This window comes from Pocillopora damicornis, chromosome 12, assembly GCF_964200805.1.
Source record: "Pocillopora damicornis chromosome 12, jaPocDami1.2, whole genome shotgun sequence".
In the NCBI taxonomy this organism is placed as follows: domain Eukaryota; kingdom Metazoa; phylum Cnidaria; class Anthozoa; order Scleractinia; family Pocilloporidae; genus Pocillopora; species Pocillopora damicornis.
In genome coordinates this window covers 652,884-670,767 of record NC_142681.1, presented here as the reverse complement: position 1 = coordinate 670,767, position 17,884 = coordinate 652,884, and the positions used below count along the sequence as shown (strand labels likewise).

The window sequence follows — 17,884 nt, the reverse complement described above, 5'->3', positions numbered from 1 at the left end:
GCATTTCAGCAGTTACGGGTTACAACTATTGAACGTACAGCGTGGCATTCACGCGCAGGAACGCAGCAAAGCTGAGCACGTGCGCTTTGCGAAAACTGCGACAGCGTTTCATTATAGAACTGAACGATGTACTCGTGTGTCTTCCTAATACTTTTCGGTCTTTTCGCACAAGAAATCAAGGGAGAAATTCCTTCGGAAAACACCAGTGAAGGTGCCTTCTTTGCCTACAATACAGAGTCTCCTTATGCAGCATTTGAGGCATGGCGAATACTTGGAGAGCTATCATTCCTTTTCAAAACTAACAAGCCCACTGCCATTCTCGCTTACCAAGGTGACGGCAACTACAAATTCTTCGATTTTTTCCTTGTCCAAGGAAAGCTCCGTGCGCGGGTAAGATTTAACACCTGCGGACTAACAGAACTGATAGTTAATGGAAACTTCTCTGATTCTCTTTGGCATAGAGTTCGCTTGACAAGAGGGAATGAAGAAGTCACCCTAACTGTGGATGGATGTAAAACAGAATCTTTTCCCTGCCAATTTACCGCTTCTGATTCACAAAAATGGAAAATTCTCCACGTGGGTAATATTCCATCGAATACCAATCTGGCAAATCCACAAAGCGGCTCCGAATTTACTGAGTAAGTAGAAAAATGGTTTCTTTATTACTATCATTCTATATGAGGCAGACATCTAACACACCCTACAGACGCACATCTATTTCAAATCGCATGAAAACATTTCTTTTTATTCAAGATAGCAGAATGAAAAGAAAACTTTTGCAAGAAAAAAATGAGATGAGATGTCAAAATGCTAATGAAAAATGCATAACTTGAGAGTATTAAAACTTTACCAAGTGGTTTACAAGGCGAAAAAATTATCATTAAATACTGAAAAATACGTCATATTTATTACGTTTAAGGTTGTAGTTCAGTTTATAAACCTTTTATGCCTGTTGACAACTTTGATTTACGCAGATTCCAGGGTTGCATTGGTCATGTGACTCAAACTACACCTGAACACAGTCCCAAGCCATTAGCACTGCTTCATAGCAATTTGACTGGTGCCAACTGTCAGAGTGAATGCAGTTCTGGCGGGAAATGTGATCCAGTTGCTAACGTTACCATAAAAGAATGCGAATGTCCCGGATATGGAAATAGAGCAGTGACCTGCAGGCGTTACTTAGCCCTTCCCAAAGCGAATTTCAGTGATTCAGCCAAAGTTAGCGCTTCGCCTTTATCTCCCTCAACATCTCTGGGCTTCTCTAGCAAAATCACGCCTACCGTTTTATCCAAGGGCGAGATGATTGTGAGAGCCACGTCTTCATCTAAAATAAGTTGGAGGTCAAGCATAACCCGTTTCCAGTCAGCGACGACGCATGCACGAGAAACTCCTAAAGTGGAAGGGCAACATGCCGACAAAGCAGTTGTGGGTCATTCGCACTCGGTTCCAGGTCTCTTCAACCGTTCACAACATCTTGTCACAACTCACACGAGCTCGCTTCCGTCAACAATACTGTTCCCCAGCTCAGCAGGAGTCCCTCTTGGCAGTTCTGTCAATGATAATACCTCGGCTGTGATGGCAAAAAAGAACAGTGCTTTACGAAGTCTCGGATCATGGGTCTTGGTTTACTTTGCAGTGACTATGTCAATTGCCAACACCCTTATAAATCTGTAAATACTTCAATATTTGTGTGGTAGTTCTGCTCGTCTGATAGGTTTTAAACAATGGATTTAGTAACTAAATAACTTTTCAGCAAGATGTACTGAAGCCGAAAATTTTGAAGGTGATTAAATTCATGGGAAGCATAATTCAAGTGAGGATATTGTCTTCGTATCCGAATGAGCCCAAACACCAAAGACATTCTGATACTCATGGCCCAATCATGGATGAGATGAATCAGTTTCAAACATATCTTTCTTTTGCTTGTCGATATGGTGGTAATTCAATAATGTAAAAAAAACTGGAGCATTTGTTTTGATCCTCGAAAAAACTTGCTGAAATGTCGCTGGTTTTAATGTCGCTCAGCAAGAGAAGAAGTTGTCTGACGACCTCTTATGGCCCAGATGTGAATGAACGAAATTTGACATTGTAAGATCAGAAGTTAGGACGGGCATTAACATGAACAAGAATTCTTCGAGGAAAAGAGAACGTCAATAATTAAAAATCCTTTCGGTTGATGCGGTCTGATATAATTTTTTTAGAAATAGCTTCTTCAGCCCCACAAATCTTGCTTGATAACAGATACTGGACTTCTACCATGAGAATTCTCGAAGAATAGAAACTGCTAGTTTAGAATATTGCATCATGTCTTGTATCGCAAGAAAAGTCAATGATTTCAGCACTCACCTAAGGAGGTCGATTTCAACAACATTTTTGAAAGTTTTTATAATATCTTTAAACACTTTACAAAACGCTCTTTTAGCGAAATTAGGCTGTTTTAGCTAATGTACTTCAGTTTAAGAGCGAAAGAGACCAACCAATTCATAATATGATTAAGAGTACTTTTGAACTTATCATTTCTCACCTCTTAATAGCAAGTTTGGCATGGTTCATTTCTGCAATTTAAACCAATATCTGTTAGATTCTATGAATGCAAACAGCGTTTTTCAGATGAATTGAAGGACAATCTGGATTTCAATGTAATTTCTCATTATCCTGAGCCACTCGTAAAGAGTTAATAACAAATATATGTACGAAAGTGCTCAACAGAACTTCTTGAGTGCAAATGGATACAGATTTTATTAAAAGAGCTTGAGCCGATGATGTCATAAAAATAACTCGAAACATACGACGTTTCAAAATTAAATGGTTTAAATGACATATACGTTTGAAATCACGTCCATTTTTTTTTTAATTATCAAAGGATAATTTTCTGTTCGACCAAACATTAACTTTAGGTTAAACTACGGATTTTTAAAAAAGAAACTAAGGCAATGATCAGGGTAATTATTTTCAAATCAATGTCAATCAATTGTGGGATTACGTCTTCCCTCAGTTGTCAATACACGGGAATATGAGAGGTCATTTAAATTCACAATTCATCCCTAACCGCAATGTTATCGCTTTTTAGAAGAGCTGCAAACATCTGGTTGCGGGAATTTTAATTTCAGTACCTTTACAGAGCTTAGATCGCATAAAAAGCGCGAAAATTTTGCTCCGTGTTCGGTAAATGATATATTTTGCGAGGGGAACAGTTTGTAGCCCAAATCGAATCTTACTTGAAATGTTAAAAGTGTGGCTAACTGTTCAGATTTGTTTGGCGATTACCATCTGCCAGCGATCCATCCATGGCGGACTTTCGCAGCGAAGAAATTCAAAAAACAACACCTGGAAGTATGGCAACTTTGCTTACTCTGCTTACAGATCAGTACAATTTACAGATAATTCCACAATCGTCATCCGCTTCAAAACAACAAAAACACATGGAATGCTGTTTTACATGGATGATGGCAGCGTTCAAGAGTTCATGGATGCATTCCTGTTAAACGGGCTATTAAGAGTTCGTATTTCTATGGGCAAATGCACGGGAAATCAGAGGTTTATAAACGGCTCGTTTGCCGACCTCAAATGGCACAAACTCACTTTACAACGAATGTCCGAATCAGTGATTGTAGAGGTGGACAGCTTGGAATTAATCTATCTCTGTCGCGGACTTAAAAGAACTGACTTCAACAAATATGGGCCTTTTTTTGTGAGCTTCTTCCCGCTCCAAGAGTGGGGCAAAATCAAGTGGAATTTTCGCGATTCTTTTTCGACTGCTTTAGCATTTGGCGGGTAAGTTAGTCAACCAATAAGGACCCAGACAGGCAAATACTATTAGAGGATTTTATTTAAACCAGAGGCCTAATGGAAACTGGCTGCTGTTCATCGTTAAGATCATATTCTAGTGAAATCATAACCAGTTTAAGAGGACCATGTTGCAAAATTTACTGTCGGTTGCCTAGTGCGCCAATGTATTAAAAATTCGCATGGTATAATGCGCTGACCTTTACTGACATTCGTAAGTATATTTAAGGATTTTCGTAAATGTTTTAACCACAACTGAACCTATTCCCATCATCTGTGAAAGAAAAAACCCCAAGCTTATTTGAAAATAATGAAGAACAAAACATTTCAATCACCGTGGAAAAAATAATATAAGGTACTACTGATGTAAGTGTATATAGGCGGCTGGCTTTCCCTGAATGACCACAGTGTGCATTTCGAATAGAACAAGAAGATAGACCTGCCTTGTACAGGAAAATAGACCCACTTAGTTGCTTTCATTTGGAAAGTTATTATCGTGGTACTACTTCTCTGAGGCTTTCATATGATTGGTCAAATCACGCAATGAAGATGCGTTGATGCGTTTACAAACTTTAAGTTAGAATCATCTCTTACAGCAAACCATTGGTAATTTATGATGTGAGTGCGCGTCAGACATGACATGATCCTAGTTGGTTATGTAACGATCTTATCAATCAAGAGCGAGAGCTATAATTGTTGTTTTTCGACACCTGCGAAATATTCAATCATCTCACTGATCATGAATTCTCGAAATTCATTTTTTGTTCGTTTGTCACTTGTATTTATGTTGGCTCGTTGATTAGGGATTTACCATCCTTGCACTTAGTGAATCTTTAATCCGGCTGCATACTTGAAACTCCTGGTATCGTTTAAGTTTCTCTCGACATGGTTACTCAGCCAGTAGAGGATGCGTGAAAATGATTCCAGTCTGGTGGGCGAAAAGTCAACCAATTCATTAGTTGTGAAATAAGATTCTCCTTTGGTGCAAGTCGCTGACGCAAACCTAGAGCACAAAGATACATTTTGAAAAACTCTTACCAGGGTGAACCTTTCTTTTTACCCAGGATAAAAACATGTTTTTATCCCGAGTTCTCGTTGGCTTCTTACAGTGTTTTGCTTTGTTCTGATTGGTTTTCTTGATTCATGACGTAACTCCGGGCAAATCCTTTTCTTCAGTAATATTTTAAAATCGATTAAGGAAAAGTTGCGAGCATGCGCATTGTGATCAGTCTGTGGTTGCGCGACCAATCAGAATTAATCGCTTAGCTAAGTTAAGAGCGCTTTTGGATTGAGTGTCGTATAACATAAACTAAAGTGATCAAAACAATCAGGATAATATCTCAAGGTGCAAATGAAACCTCAAAGCAAAAAGATACATACTCCCTGAAGCGGACCGATCACAGAGCAAAGTAAGGCACGGACGCAATTACTACGCATTTCTTTCGATGTGTATTTGAATATTGGTCTGATGGAAAAGCGTCAATAAAACAAATGCAAGCATTTTGTTGCGCCCGGTGAAGACAAATCGGAATATCACCTACTTTCTGTTAATTTTTAATCTTTGTTCACAGCCATTATTTAGAATTTTCAAGAACTGAGAATTGTAAGCGTGTCATTAAAAGGTCTGAGTGGGATCTCCTTCAATCAAATAAGTTAATAAATTTATCGATGTAACAAAAAGAACAGCTTTAAGTGTTTAACAGGCCGAAATATTTTTCAGGAGTAAATTTACCATATTTATCCTTAAAGACGGTCAGTTTCCTGCGTACTTAGGTTAGAGGCTAAGCGCACAGATAAAAAGAACTGAGATCGAGAAAATCACTCAGTTTGAGTGGAGATTTTGACCCTGAAACCAAACTTTAAGGAGAGATCAATAAAACGCATTTTTTAAAAAAATAATAATTAAGTTATGCCTATAATTTTTAGCGCTTTCTTTAAGAAGATAAGATAAAAAACAATCAAACTACCCAAAAGACAACATCGTGACACACACCTCTCTCTGATAGTTAACACTGATCGCGGGATGTACAAAGAACTCCAGTTGTGGATAACTTGATCAAAACAACATCTGACCCATCAAAGATAAATAATAAAAAGCACATGGCACAAACTTGAATTGTTTTCTTCCTTCCTAGATTTGAGGGGTGTATAAAAACACCAAAGTTTGCTGTAGGCGACCAAAAGTTACGCCGCGCCTCTCTTTGGAAAAGTGAGCGTGCCGTGGAGGGTTGCCGTGACGCATGCAAAGATCCCAGTTTTGGAGGAAAATGTTACAATGGTGGGAAATGTGTGAACAAGATCGTGAGGAGAGAATGTGATTGCAGCAAGACTCGATTCAATGGTCCAAACTGCTCCCGAGGTAACAGATATAAGCTTCAATTGTTAACTTGAGTGATATATTCATAAATGTTTTATAACTAAATAAATCATTGTCAGTACAGGAAAGTTCACCTTCATTGACGAGGCCTTCCTCGATTTCCTTCAATCTATTTTAATCTGTTTAAGGTCGAAGCAGTTTTCTCCTTTGCTGAGTTTGAAGGTCTGTTCAGGCAACATCGCTTTTTGTTTTCAGTTGTTTGGTTCTCTAGTGTGAGTTGTCTAAGAGCAGATTAGAAAACAAGACATAAGTGAGATAAATTCAGAACTATTCCGGCTGACAGCAGAGAAACAGCCTAGATTTTTTGAACCATAGAAAGGAAATAATCCAAACCAGACTTATTCAGATTTTTCTTACGCTGACATCTTGAATTGCGCTCAACTATGCGAAATTAATGCTTTTGGTTAACCGATTTGCGTTTGAAATGTGAGTAAGTATGAAGACTCGATAACCATCTGGCGGAGTAACCGCTTGGTAACCCATTAATAAAGGAAAGTAAATTTAATTGTGATTTATCGACGGATTAAATTTCTGTTTATTAATATTTCATTTCATCTGGTTTTGAATAAACTGTATTTTCTCCGTAAATGTCTGGAAAGACTGAGTTCTTACAGACCATTTGATCTCGCCACTTAGTAAAGACATTCAAGTTTGATCCAGAAGTTTCTCCATAAATCTCGAGAGTGAAGCAAGTCGGGCGTTTCATTAAATTTTTAACTACCAATTAATGATCTTTGAATCATAGCCATGGAGGTATTTGCTCTATTTTGCTCGTTAGTTGCTCTCCTCGACTCCGTAGCGGGGCTGCATTTCCACGAAGGTGCCGATTGGTCTTTCGCAGAGTTCAGAGGTTGGGCCATGTCCAGAAGAAGTGAGCTGCAGTTCTACTTTAAAACAGGTGCAAGTAGATCTGCTTTACTCCTCTATCAGGATAACAAAATGAAGAACACTGATAACGATTTCCTTGAAATGTCCTTGAACAGTGATGGCTACGTTCAGCTTTACGTCCGGGGAAATCGGTGCTTCCCTGAGAAACGCACGATTCGTCAAAACTTTACCGACGATACCTGGCATCTGGTGACAATTGCAAGAAATAGTTTTCTTCTCAATTTCAGCGTCGATGATATTACAGCTGAAACGATCTCTTGCGTGGCACCTCCACAGTTATCTGGATTCGATGGCAAAGCAATAAACTCTCTTTACATCGGGGGAATTCCGTTCCTTGATTCCCAGGGAGATCCAACCCTCAAAGCATGGTCCCTGACCGGTCTGTTCCAAAAAGTAGGCCAAGAATACAGGTGAGAAACGAGAAAGAGAGTGGCGTGACATAGCGAGATGTGCGAAATAACGAGATAGGTAAAAAAGTCAATTGTAATTTCTTTTCAGACATCGTTTGCAATACAAGTCTGATTGAAAATTTGTTGTAATTAACTGTTTTGATTCAATTCCTGGGTAAAGTAAGTAACTTAGTTATACTATTGCGAGTGATTTTCATTTCAATGCCTTATGATTATTCAAAATCAAAATTGATAACATTTTGGTTGAAGTAGTAGATGAGTTGTGTGTCTGCCCTATTCAACATCATAAAACTGATTTTCAGCTTTGAGTCGCTGACGTCAAAAGTGAAAAGCTTATTGGATTAATTTTAAGGCTTATTTGATTTTCATGGTAGCCAGTCAAAATTGGCTGATTTTTTGCGCTGTAGAATAGTTTTCCCATAATTTTTATTGATATTTAAAACAAAAAAATTTCCCGATGTCGTTTTAAGCAGAAAATGTCACGATGTTATAAATATATGTGATAGAGAAAAGCCGCAACTCGCTTTTAACCCAAGATTACAGAAAAAATCTACTGAATTTTTTTCTCTCCTAAAGCAATCATATATATCTACTTCTTTTAAATAAATTTTTCCTGCTCCTCTAGGTAAATGAAGAAACAAACTGGAGATATCAATTTCTTTTTCTCTGATTTTCAGCTGGTTTCAAGGATGTATTGCTCTCGTGAGATACAGCACCGATGCGAAGCGATTTCGGAATGCTAGGCTCGTGCGGTATGATGGTATTTCTAAAAACTGCAGTGGTGAGGCGTGTTCAAGTGCGGAACAGAACAAGTGTCAAAATGGAGGACGCTGTGTTGATCTGGTGGTCAGGGCCGAATGTGATTGTGAGAAAACTGGGTATTACGGTCGCTTTTGTGAACAAAAAGGTATAATTCACTCACTAGACATAATGTTTTCTATTTGATTACATTATCCTTTTGAAATGCCTTGTTTTTTTTTATTCATTATGTTTTTCGACAAAGTGATAAATTTTTTAACCATAAAATCTTTCAAATCTGTTGCCACCTTTTGGGGAGCTATGCCCTACTAGCTCTGCATACGACATTTGAGTTAGCCAAAATACCTTAAACCTGCAATTTAACTCCAGGTATTTGTTGCCTTTCTTGTTAATTAAAGTGAATCCCTAATACAAAGTAGGTCACACATCCTGTCTAGGCAGTTCTGTGCAGAAAGGCGACTGCACGTGGCTGAAACCTGCAAGAAAGTGGTCTGCTATCAAAGACCCCTTGAGGAGGAAAAATTGGTCTCTTTCTTGACTTCATTACTTTGTACTTTGTATGACTTTGTGTAAATTTCGTATTGATTTAACTTTTCACCTTCATCATCATCATTGGGAGAAGGGTGTGCCTAATGTAGAGGTTGCTGAAACGAATTCGTCTCTAATAAATGTTGAAAATACATTTAGCTAATTGCTTTTCCCTAAGCAGCAAAAAGATAATCGCTTATATCAAATTAACCAATTTTGCTTTACACTACCCCACCACGATCTTCAAAATCAACTTTTTTAATAACACAATCATCATACTAATAGAGCATCAAAAGTTAATGGGTATAAAAAATTTTCACCGCAGCAGTAAAGAAGTATATCAATTCAACAGAATCTTCACATGTGAACAGAATAGTTTCCAATGGAACAGATGTCACCGCACAAAAAAACAACACCAAAGACGACGACAATAACGTCAGTAGCGGTGGAGATGTAAATGCAGGCAATGGGGATGGCGACGATGTAAATGATCCGGGTAAAAGCACCAAAGGTGTAGCAGTGAGCGAAAGCAAGAAGGCCCATAATGGAGTTTCACCTCTGGTCGTTTCGCCGCCGGTTTGCTTTTTTCTTTACATGACAGCTTTACTCATCGACATTGATGTAGCCTGATAGTGTCCTGGTCCTCTGAAAGCTGGAGTCTCGGAAGAATCTCAAGCCTCAATAGTGTAGATAAAATTGCGCTTAATGGAGGGGTAGGTTCGAGAGTCGATCAACAGGCTGTTAGGTGACAGAATAACCGTATTAATACTTCATACTATCTATCTTTCAGAGGTTTAGACAGTAAGAATCTTTCAGCGTGGTAACCGCTTCAGAAATTCTCACCAGTTCCTGTTATTCTGCAAACAGTAAACTACATAGGTTCTATAAGATATCAACACCAAAAATTTCATAACTGATTTTGTCCAACGGTTTATTAAGTGCGCAATCTGCACCATGTTGTCACTTTTCATTCGTTCTCTGCAGAAAAGTATGATTGAATTTAAGCAGTGAATGACTCACGTTATTAGTTTTATTTAAAGAGTATTTCTCTCATCTGTATTTAAAATAACCAATGGATTTACGCAGGAAATGTGAAACTGTGTACATTAAGTAATTATTAATATGTATCTACACGCATCTTTTATACAATAATAATCACGTTAAAGAAGAAGAATGTAACTATAAGATATTTAAAAAATGTACTTCCTGCCTTAAAGAACGTTTTCAGTGAGTTTTTAGTGTAGCTAAAGAGTGGCGTATTACCACAGCTCGTCAGATCAAGAAAAATATAACAACTTAATGAGAACTTAAAGCGAAAAAAGTAAACGACCTTAGGCGCAGGGAAACGTAAGTGGCCAAAGCGCGATTGGTAAAAGTTTTGCCTCTAATTGGCTGGAACGATGGCGCAAGCTTTTAAAAGCTTTTAAAATTTCTCTCAGCACTTGATCGTGGTTTGTTTTCAAAGTAGTAGTGCTGCTGCTGTATGTAGCATGTCAATCAATCATGGGCAGAAATGAAGGATATCATGGCGGCCAAGCATGCGCAGAGTTTTCCTAATGCCCTCTAAAAATGTCCGAAGCTTCTAAGGATTTGTATGGCAAAGTTCTAATATTAAAAAATTTTGAAAAAATTAAAATAATTATCGTACTTGCGAGCATCGGTGTGCTATCGTGTTAGTGAGTTGCTGCTTTGGACGAAATTTCGAGGTTCACACTCGTTTCGTCTTTGATCCCAAACAAATTACGCAAATCCCATATAAGAGTCATATTGCACTTCCATACAAACACAGTAAATTGGCTGAAATAGCCAAACTTCGACCCTGCACATCCGCGAAAGAAGACAATATTGGTAGGTTGCGAGCATCGCGCTGCGAACAGGGGTCTCTTATCTCTCATTTTGTGCCGCTTTTTTGGATGAATGTGGCATTCTCTTTGATCCCCGTAAAGTTGAAGATTTGCAGTATTCATCGCGAACAGAACTTTCGCCTTTAGTCACGCAGAAAGGATATCGCAGAAGTTGGATCGACGGTTCTTCCCGAACAAATGGTTTCCGACGCCATTTGTTCATTCAAAGGCTTCGTGTCTTAGCTTGTTTACATAGGTCAGATGATATAAATAAAGAAAACTGATTGGTTCAAGGGTGATATTAAAAAATAACCGTGCTTTGCCGTAACGCTATCCATTCCGTGACATGGTTGCGTGACTTTCAATTTAGGCATAAACGTGACGCAAGTTTCTCATTTCTTTCCGGTCTCAATCTGTTATTTTGCAATAAAGTAATAAAACATCTTACCTCTCCAGTTTCGTAATCACTTGAAACATTTACAATGACGGACGCACCTCCTCCCAACTATATATTTAATACGAAATTGGCACCACAACCTCCTTCACTGAAATATGTCTCACAGTCCATGGCGGAAAATGTTGCATTTACCTTTGACATACCTTTCCCTATGCTTAAAGCTTGGAATGAATTCCTTGATAAACCAGAAAATGAAGGGACAGAGGAAGAAGAACACGTGGATGGTGAACTGACGCAAGGTCCGATCACGCTGGAAGTATTTCAGAAACGTATGAGGAAAAAATATAAAACTTACATAGACTTGTTTGAACTTATTATTCCTAGCAATCTGTTTTCTATCAGAAAATCGGAAGAAGTGAGAGAAGAGTTGAATGAATCTCTGCGAAAATTAGCTTCTTCTGTGAAGTCTCAATACAAGCAGATCAGGGGGAGAAAGGGCCTTGCCCTAAACTCGAAAATAAAAAAGTTCCATGTGTTTGAGAGACATGTTCAGTCAGCAGCAGAGCTGGAGAGGGAAAATGAACAACTAAAGGAGTTGAACTCTTCCCTGCATGAAGAAATTGAAGAGTGGAAATCAAACTATGCAAATTTGGAGGAAGAAAAGAGAAAAATGCTTCATGAAATGCAAGCTGAAATAAGAACACTTCAAGATGATGTTGAAAAAGCTGAGACTACAAATAAAAATTAATTGATTATATTGAACGCCTGCAGACAGCTCAGCAAGACTACAAGGGGAAAGACATTTCTCAAGTAAAGAAAAAGTCGAGGACTTTGAAGACTTTCATGACAAGAGCTCAGACAGCACTGTGGTTTGCCAAGTCCTTTGGACTAGAAATTGAGTCAGTTGCCATGAAAGAAGTTTAGACTGGAAGCAAGCATAATGTAAAAATGGCCAGTGATGACCAGCAAGAAAACACTGCCACAGGGTTTGACTCCCTTTCAGAAGAGGAAAAAGAAAAAGTAGATAAAATTTTATTTCTATTAGACAAATTTTGTGTGGGGGACTCATTTTATCATGAGTTCTCAATGTATAATGATCTTCCTAAATCATATATAATCAAGCAACGGCGAACACAACTAAATGACATGTGCCATATTGTATCTACACCTGGGAGGGCTGAGGGGGTAGAAGTTTCATTCAAGGAACTTCTGAAGGAAAGGGTGCAAGATTTAATCGACCAAAATCCAGAATTTGATTTTGAAAATGAAATTGTTAAAGTTAAAATATCGGGGGATGGGGCAAGGATGACTCGCAATACAACCTTTATCATTCTTTCTTTGCTTTGTTGCAAAATAACAGTCATTTAATGTCAGCAAGGGGAAATGACACAATCGCCATTGTGAAGGGCTCAGAAAATTAAGAAACACTCAAGGAGTCATTTGCTAATGTTTTTTCAGACATAAATGATCTAAATTCAATGACCAAAATCACAATGAATGGGAAAGAAATAAAACTTGAATTCTTTTTGGGGGGAGATTATAAATTCATTTTAATCATGTTGGGTCTCAAAGGTGCCACCTCATTCTATGCTTGTGCCTGGTGCAAAGTTCACAAAGATAAAAGATGGGATATGAACCATGAGGAAGATTTTTACAATAAGCCACCATTGCAAAGAACACTAAAAGAATTAAAAGAATTATCAAAAAAGGGCAGAGAAAATTTTTGCTGTGAACATGAGCCTCTATTAAACATTGAGTTAGATCATGTAATTTTAGACGAATTGCACCTTTTGCTTAGAGTAGTTGATGTGTTACTAAATAATTTACTGGAGGATGTATTACAGTGGGACAAAAAAGATGATTTAAATAAGAAAAGGGGAGAAAAGAAAGGTGTTCATCGAGAGAGGCTGCAGGCTGCAGGCTGCAGTGCGCTCATGTGGGGTTAGTTTTGATATCTGGGAAAAAACCAATGCTGATGGAAAGGGATCAGGCACCTATGATTTTACAAGTTTGCTTGGGAATGACAAAAAGCAACTCCTGAGAGAGCTCCCAGGCAAAATTTTAAGTGTTGTTCAGACTTCAACTTCAAATACTGTCAAGAAAATATGGGAAGACTTTAGGGAACTATATACATTTATTGGAAGTGGTCAAAATTCAGATAAGCAAATTACAGATTTTTTTGAAAAGGCTAAAAGCTGGGTAAACCTTTTCATTTCTCTAAGAGACAAAAGAAAGGGCTATGAATGTGCACGAATAACACCATATATCCATGCTATGGTGTTCCATATCCCCAAGTTCTTCAGGACCCACAAGTCTGTAAAAATTTTCACAGGGCAGGGTGTGGAGAAAAACAATGATTATGCTAGAAACATTGTATTACATATATCAAATAAATGGGATGCTGCCTCAGATGTCCTAAAAGTTGAGGCCAGACAGTGGGCACTACGTAAATCAGAAAGGGAGAAAAGGCCATATAATAAATCAAATACAGAATACTGGGAAAAAGATCTCCTTGAGGCAAGGAGCAAGAAAAGGAAAACAACATTTGATCCTGAAGAACCTGAGTAACGCTTAGTTTACCATGAGGGTAACATATATATCTAGGGTAGTCTCAGTAGACCACCACTGCACTGAACAATGGAGAGAACTCAGTATTGAAAAATAGAACAATAACAACAATGATTGGGATAGCAATCTCAAATACTACAAAACTATTGATTTTTTTGTTCTTTGGATTGTAAAAATGTTCTCTGGCATTCAATGAAGTGGAGGTCTACTCTTGTGTTCTTTATACTTTCTTAACAAATTGTAAAACAGCCTGCACACCGCATGTACTTCTAGGTTGTAAATATGAAAAATTTGACTCAATATAAGAATATGTGATGAACTACTACAAAAATATAGATTTTCTATTTTGTAATAAATACACAATGCCAAATAGAATCAAATCGAGTCTTGGTTTCTTTAATTTGTCTCATGTCAGGCTACATGCTGCTTTACAAAAAGAAATACTCAATTTTTCTGGCCTATATCATGGGCAAGGTGTAATTGACTCCCCTGTCAAGCTTTGAGTCTTTGGACTCCATGACAAAAACAATCTGACCTTCACAGGAAAGTCAATTTGCACCCCATCCCCTATACTATCTATTAGCCTGTGCCATCCATTAGGAATTCAAAGTGGCATCTTATAAAATCCTGTTTCTCAAGGATTATCCACTGTCATTACTTTTCCGTCCCTTATCTTTAAACAAAAAGTTAAAATAAGTGTGGTTAAAAGCAATGACAGTGGGTAATTGGGACTTTGATTTTAATTGCTCTAAAATACCAATGTGGAGACCCTCACTGGCATCAGCAATCTCTTGCTGTGTGAGCCTTGGGTTGTTGAATGACCTAAGGGCAAGGAAAAAACATTCATCTTAAAAAATAGCATTACAATTTTTACATTGAATAGGAAATTATTACATACAAGCACAGAATATCAACAGAGAAAACCAATGTAACGGATTTCTCCTGTTTTTTTGTGTAATTATAAAGCTGTTAATCACACATGATATCTCACCTCAAAGCAAAGGCGTTTAAATTCTCTTCTGGCTCCCAGGAGTTTTGTAGGCTCGAGTAGCCCTTCCACTTGATGAAATATTCAATCTAGACCAACGATTGAGTAAGGTTTAACGAGTATTCGTTATGAAAGAGAGATTCATTTCAGTCAAACACTCGGAGCAAAGCAGATTCGCTTACCTTTTTCTTACTGACTCTTTTTGAAACGACTCTTTCGATCTCGTAGAATCTAGATTTTTTTCTCTTTCTCTCTGTGTAAAAATCCGCGGTACTGAGATCATTCAGCGATTTGTAAAACAAAATTCTTGGCATTTCGCTCACTGATAGCTTTCCGATTGCTTCACAACCAAGCTACGCAGACTCAGCAGCGTCGAAATGTACAGAATAGAGCCCGCGTCACGAACCACTGACTGTCCTAAATTTCTGCGTGCGCTTTGCGAAAACTGCGACAGCGTTTCGTTATAGAACTGAACGATGTACTCGTGTGTCTCCCTAATACTTTTCGGTCTTTTCGCACAAGAAATCAAGGGAGAAATTCTTTCGGAAAACACCAGTGAAGGTGCCTTCTTTGCCTACAATACAGAGTCTCCTTATGCAGCATTTGAGGCATGGCGAATACTTGGAGAGCTATCATTCCTTTTCAAAACTAACAAGCCCACTGCCATTCTCGCTTACCAAGGTGACGGCAACTACAAATTCTTCGATTTGTTCCTTGTCCAAGGAAAGCTCCGCGCGCGGGTAAGATTTAACACCTGCAGAGAAAGAGAACTGATAGTTAATGGAAACTTCTCTGATTCTCTTTGGCATAGAGTTCGCTTGACAAGAGGGAATGAAGAAGTCACCCTAACTGTGGATGGATGTAAAACAGAATCTTTTCCCTGCCAATTTACCGCTTCTGATTCACAAGACTGGAAAATTCTCCACGTGGGTAATATTCCATTGCATATCAATTCTCTGGATCTGGCAAATTCACAAAGCGGCTCCGAATTTACTGAGTAAGTAGAAAAATGGTTTCTTTATTACTATCATTCTATATGAGGCAGACATCTAACACACCCTACAGACGCACATCTATTTCAAATCGCATGAAAACATTTCTTTTTATTCAAGATAGCAGAATGAAAAGAAAACTTTTGCAAGAAAAAAATGAGATGAGATGTCAAAATGCTTATGAAAAATGCATAACTTGAGAGTATTAAAACTTTACCAAGTGATTTACAAGGCGAAAAAATTATCATTAAATACTGAAAAATACGTCATATTTATTACGTTTAAGGTTGTAGTTCAGTTTATAAACCTTTTATGCCTGTTGACAACTTTGATTTACGCAGATTCCAGGGTTGCATTGGTCATGTGACTCAAACTACACCTGAACACAGTCCCAAGCCATTAGCACTGCTTCATAGCAATTTGACTGGTGCCAACTGTCAGAGTGAATGCAGTTCTGGCGGGAAATGTGATCCAATTGCTGACGTTACCATGAAAGAATGCGAATGTCCCGGATACGGAAATAGAGCAGTGACCTGCAGGCGTTACTTAGCCCTTCCCAAAGCGAATTTCAGTGATTCAGCCAAAGTTAGCGCTTCGCCTTTATCTCCCTCAACATCTCTGGGCTTCTCTAGCAAAATCACGCCTACCGTTTTATCCAAGGGCGAGATGATTGTGAAAGCCACGTCTTCATCTAAAATAAGTTGGAGGTCAAGCATAACCCGTTTCCAGTCAGCGACGACGCATGCACGAGAAACTCCTAAAGTGGAAGGGCAACATGCCGACAAAGCAGTTGTGCGTCATTCGCACTCGGTTCCAGGTCTCTTCAACCGTTCACAACATCTTGTTACAACTCACACGAGCTCGCTTCCGCCAACAGTACTGTTCCCCAGCTCAGCAGGAGTTCCTCTTGGCAGTTCTGTCAATTATAATACCTCGGCTGTGATGGCAAAAAAGAACAGTGCTTTACGAAGTCTCGGATCATGGGTCTTCGTTTACTTTGAAGTGACTATGTCAATTGCCAACACCCTTATAAATCTGTAAATACTTCAATATTTGTGTGGTAGCTCTGCTCGTCTGATAGGTTTTAAACAATGGATTTAGTAACTAAATAACTTTTCAGCAAGATGTACTGAAGCCGAAAATTTTGAAGGTGATTGAATTCATGGGAAGCATAATTCAAGTGAGGATATTGTCTTCGTATCCGAATGAGCCCAAACACCAAAGACATTCTGATACTCATGGCCCAATCATGGATGAGATGAATCAGTTTCAAACATATCTTTCTTTTGCTTGTCGATATGGTGGTAATTCAATAATGTAAAAAAAAACTGGAGTATTTGTCTTGATCCTCGAGAAAACTTGCTGAAATGTCGCTGAGCAAGAGAAGAAGTTGTCTGACGACCTCTTATGGCCCTGATGTGAATGAACGAAATTTGACATTGTAAGATCAGAAGTTAGGACGGGCATTAACATGAACAAGAATTCTTCAAGGAAAAGAGAACGTCAATAATTAAAAATCCTTTCGGTTGATGCGGTCTGATATAATTTTTTTAGAAATAGCTTCTTCAGCCCCACAAATCTTGCTTGATAACAGATACTGGACTTCTACCATGAGAATTCTCGAAGAATAGAAACTGCTAGTTTAGAATATTGCATCATGTCTAGTATCGCAAGAAAAGTCAATGATTTCAGCACTCACCTAAGGAGGTCGATTTCGACAACATTTTTGAAAATTTTTACAATATCTTTAAACACTTTACAAAACGCTCTTTTAGCGAAATTAGGCTGTTTTAGCTAATGTACTTCAGTTTAAGCGCGAAAGAGACCAACCAATTCATAATATGATTAAGAGTACTTTTGAACTTATCATTTCTCACCTCTTAAAAGCAAGTTTGGCATGGTTCATTTCTGCAATTTAAACCAATATCTGTTAGATTCTATGAATGCAAACAGCGTTTTTCAGATGAATTGAAGGACAATCTGGATTTCAATGTAATTTCTCATTATCCTGAGCCACTCGTAAAGAGTTAAGAACAAATATATGTACGAAAGTGGTCAACAGAACTTCTTGAGTGCAAATGAATACAGATTTTATTAAAAGAGCTTCAGCCGATGATGTCATAAAAATAACTCGAAACATACGACGTTTCAAAATTAAATGGTTTAAATGACATATACGTTTGAAATCACGTCCATTTTTTTTTTAATTATCAAAGAATAATTTTCTGTTCGACCAAACATTAACTTTAGGTTAAACAACGGATTTTTAAAAAAGAAACTAAGGCAATGATCAGGGTAATTATTTTCAAATCAATGTCAATCAATTGTGGGATTACGTCTCCCCTCA

General features: G+C 38.1%; 4 protein-coding genes and 1 pseudogene across 4 annotated transcripts; 4 read left to right on the top strand and 1 right to left on the bottom strand.

The window, feature by feature from the left end:
- On the top strand, nucleotides 1-2,817 carry LOC149036005 (uncharacterized). Its single transcript, XM_089189046.1, has 2 exons — nucleotides 1-638; nucleotides 975-2,817. The coding sequence occupies exons 1-2, from the start codon at nucleotides 127-129 to the stop codon at nucleotides 1,672-1,674; spliced, it is 1,212 nt and encodes a 403-aa protein (XP_089045172.1). The 5' UTR covers nucleotides 1-126; the 3' UTR covers nucleotides 1,675-2,817.
- Nucleotides 2,818-3,035: 218 nt separating this feature from the next.
- On the top strand, nucleotides 3,036-10,395 carry LOC113680137 (neurexin-3). Its single transcript, XM_089190285.1, has 5 exons — nucleotides 3,036-3,774; nucleotides 5,922-6,145; nucleotides 6,942-7,461; nucleotides 8,139-8,368; nucleotides 9,101-10,395. The coding sequence occupies exons 1-5, from the start codon at nucleotides 3,170-3,172 to the stop codon at nucleotides 9,376-9,378; spliced, it is 1,857 nt and encodes a 618-aa protein (XP_089046411.1). The 5' UTR covers nucleotides 3,036-3,169; the 3' UTR covers nucleotides 9,379-10,395.
- Nucleotides 10,396-11,074: 679 nt separating this feature from the next.
- LOC149036004 (uncharacterized) lies at nucleotides 11,075-13,072 on the top strand (annotated as a pseudogene).
- Nucleotides 13,073-13,104: 32 nt separating this feature from the next.
- Nucleotides 13,105-14,914, bottom strand: LOC113668719 (chromodomain Y-like protein 2). The gene is made up of 3 exons (XM_089190286.1): nucleotides 14,728-14,914; nucleotides 14,549-14,634; nucleotides 13,105-14,379 (listed from the first exon to the last, which is right to left on the bottom strand). Exons 1-3 carry the CDS (start codon nucleotides 14,857-14,859, stop codon nucleotides 14,199-14,201), a joined length of 399 nt encoding a protein of 132 aa, XP_089046412.1. The 5' UTR covers nucleotides 14,860-14,914; the 3' UTR covers nucleotides 13,105-14,198.
- Nucleotides 14,915-14,974: 60 nt separating this feature from the next.
- On the top strand, nucleotides 14,975-17,723 carry LOC149036003 (uncharacterized). The gene is made up of 2 exons (XM_089190284.1): nucleotides 14,975-15,542; nucleotides 15,879-17,723. The coding sequence occupies exons 1-2, from the start codon at nucleotides 15,022-15,024 to the stop codon at nucleotides 16,576-16,578; spliced, it is 1,221 nt and encodes a 406-aa protein (XP_089046410.1). The 5' UTR covers nucleotides 14,975-15,021; the 3' UTR covers nucleotides 16,579-17,723.
- Nucleotides 17,724-17,884: the final 161 nt, after the last annotated feature.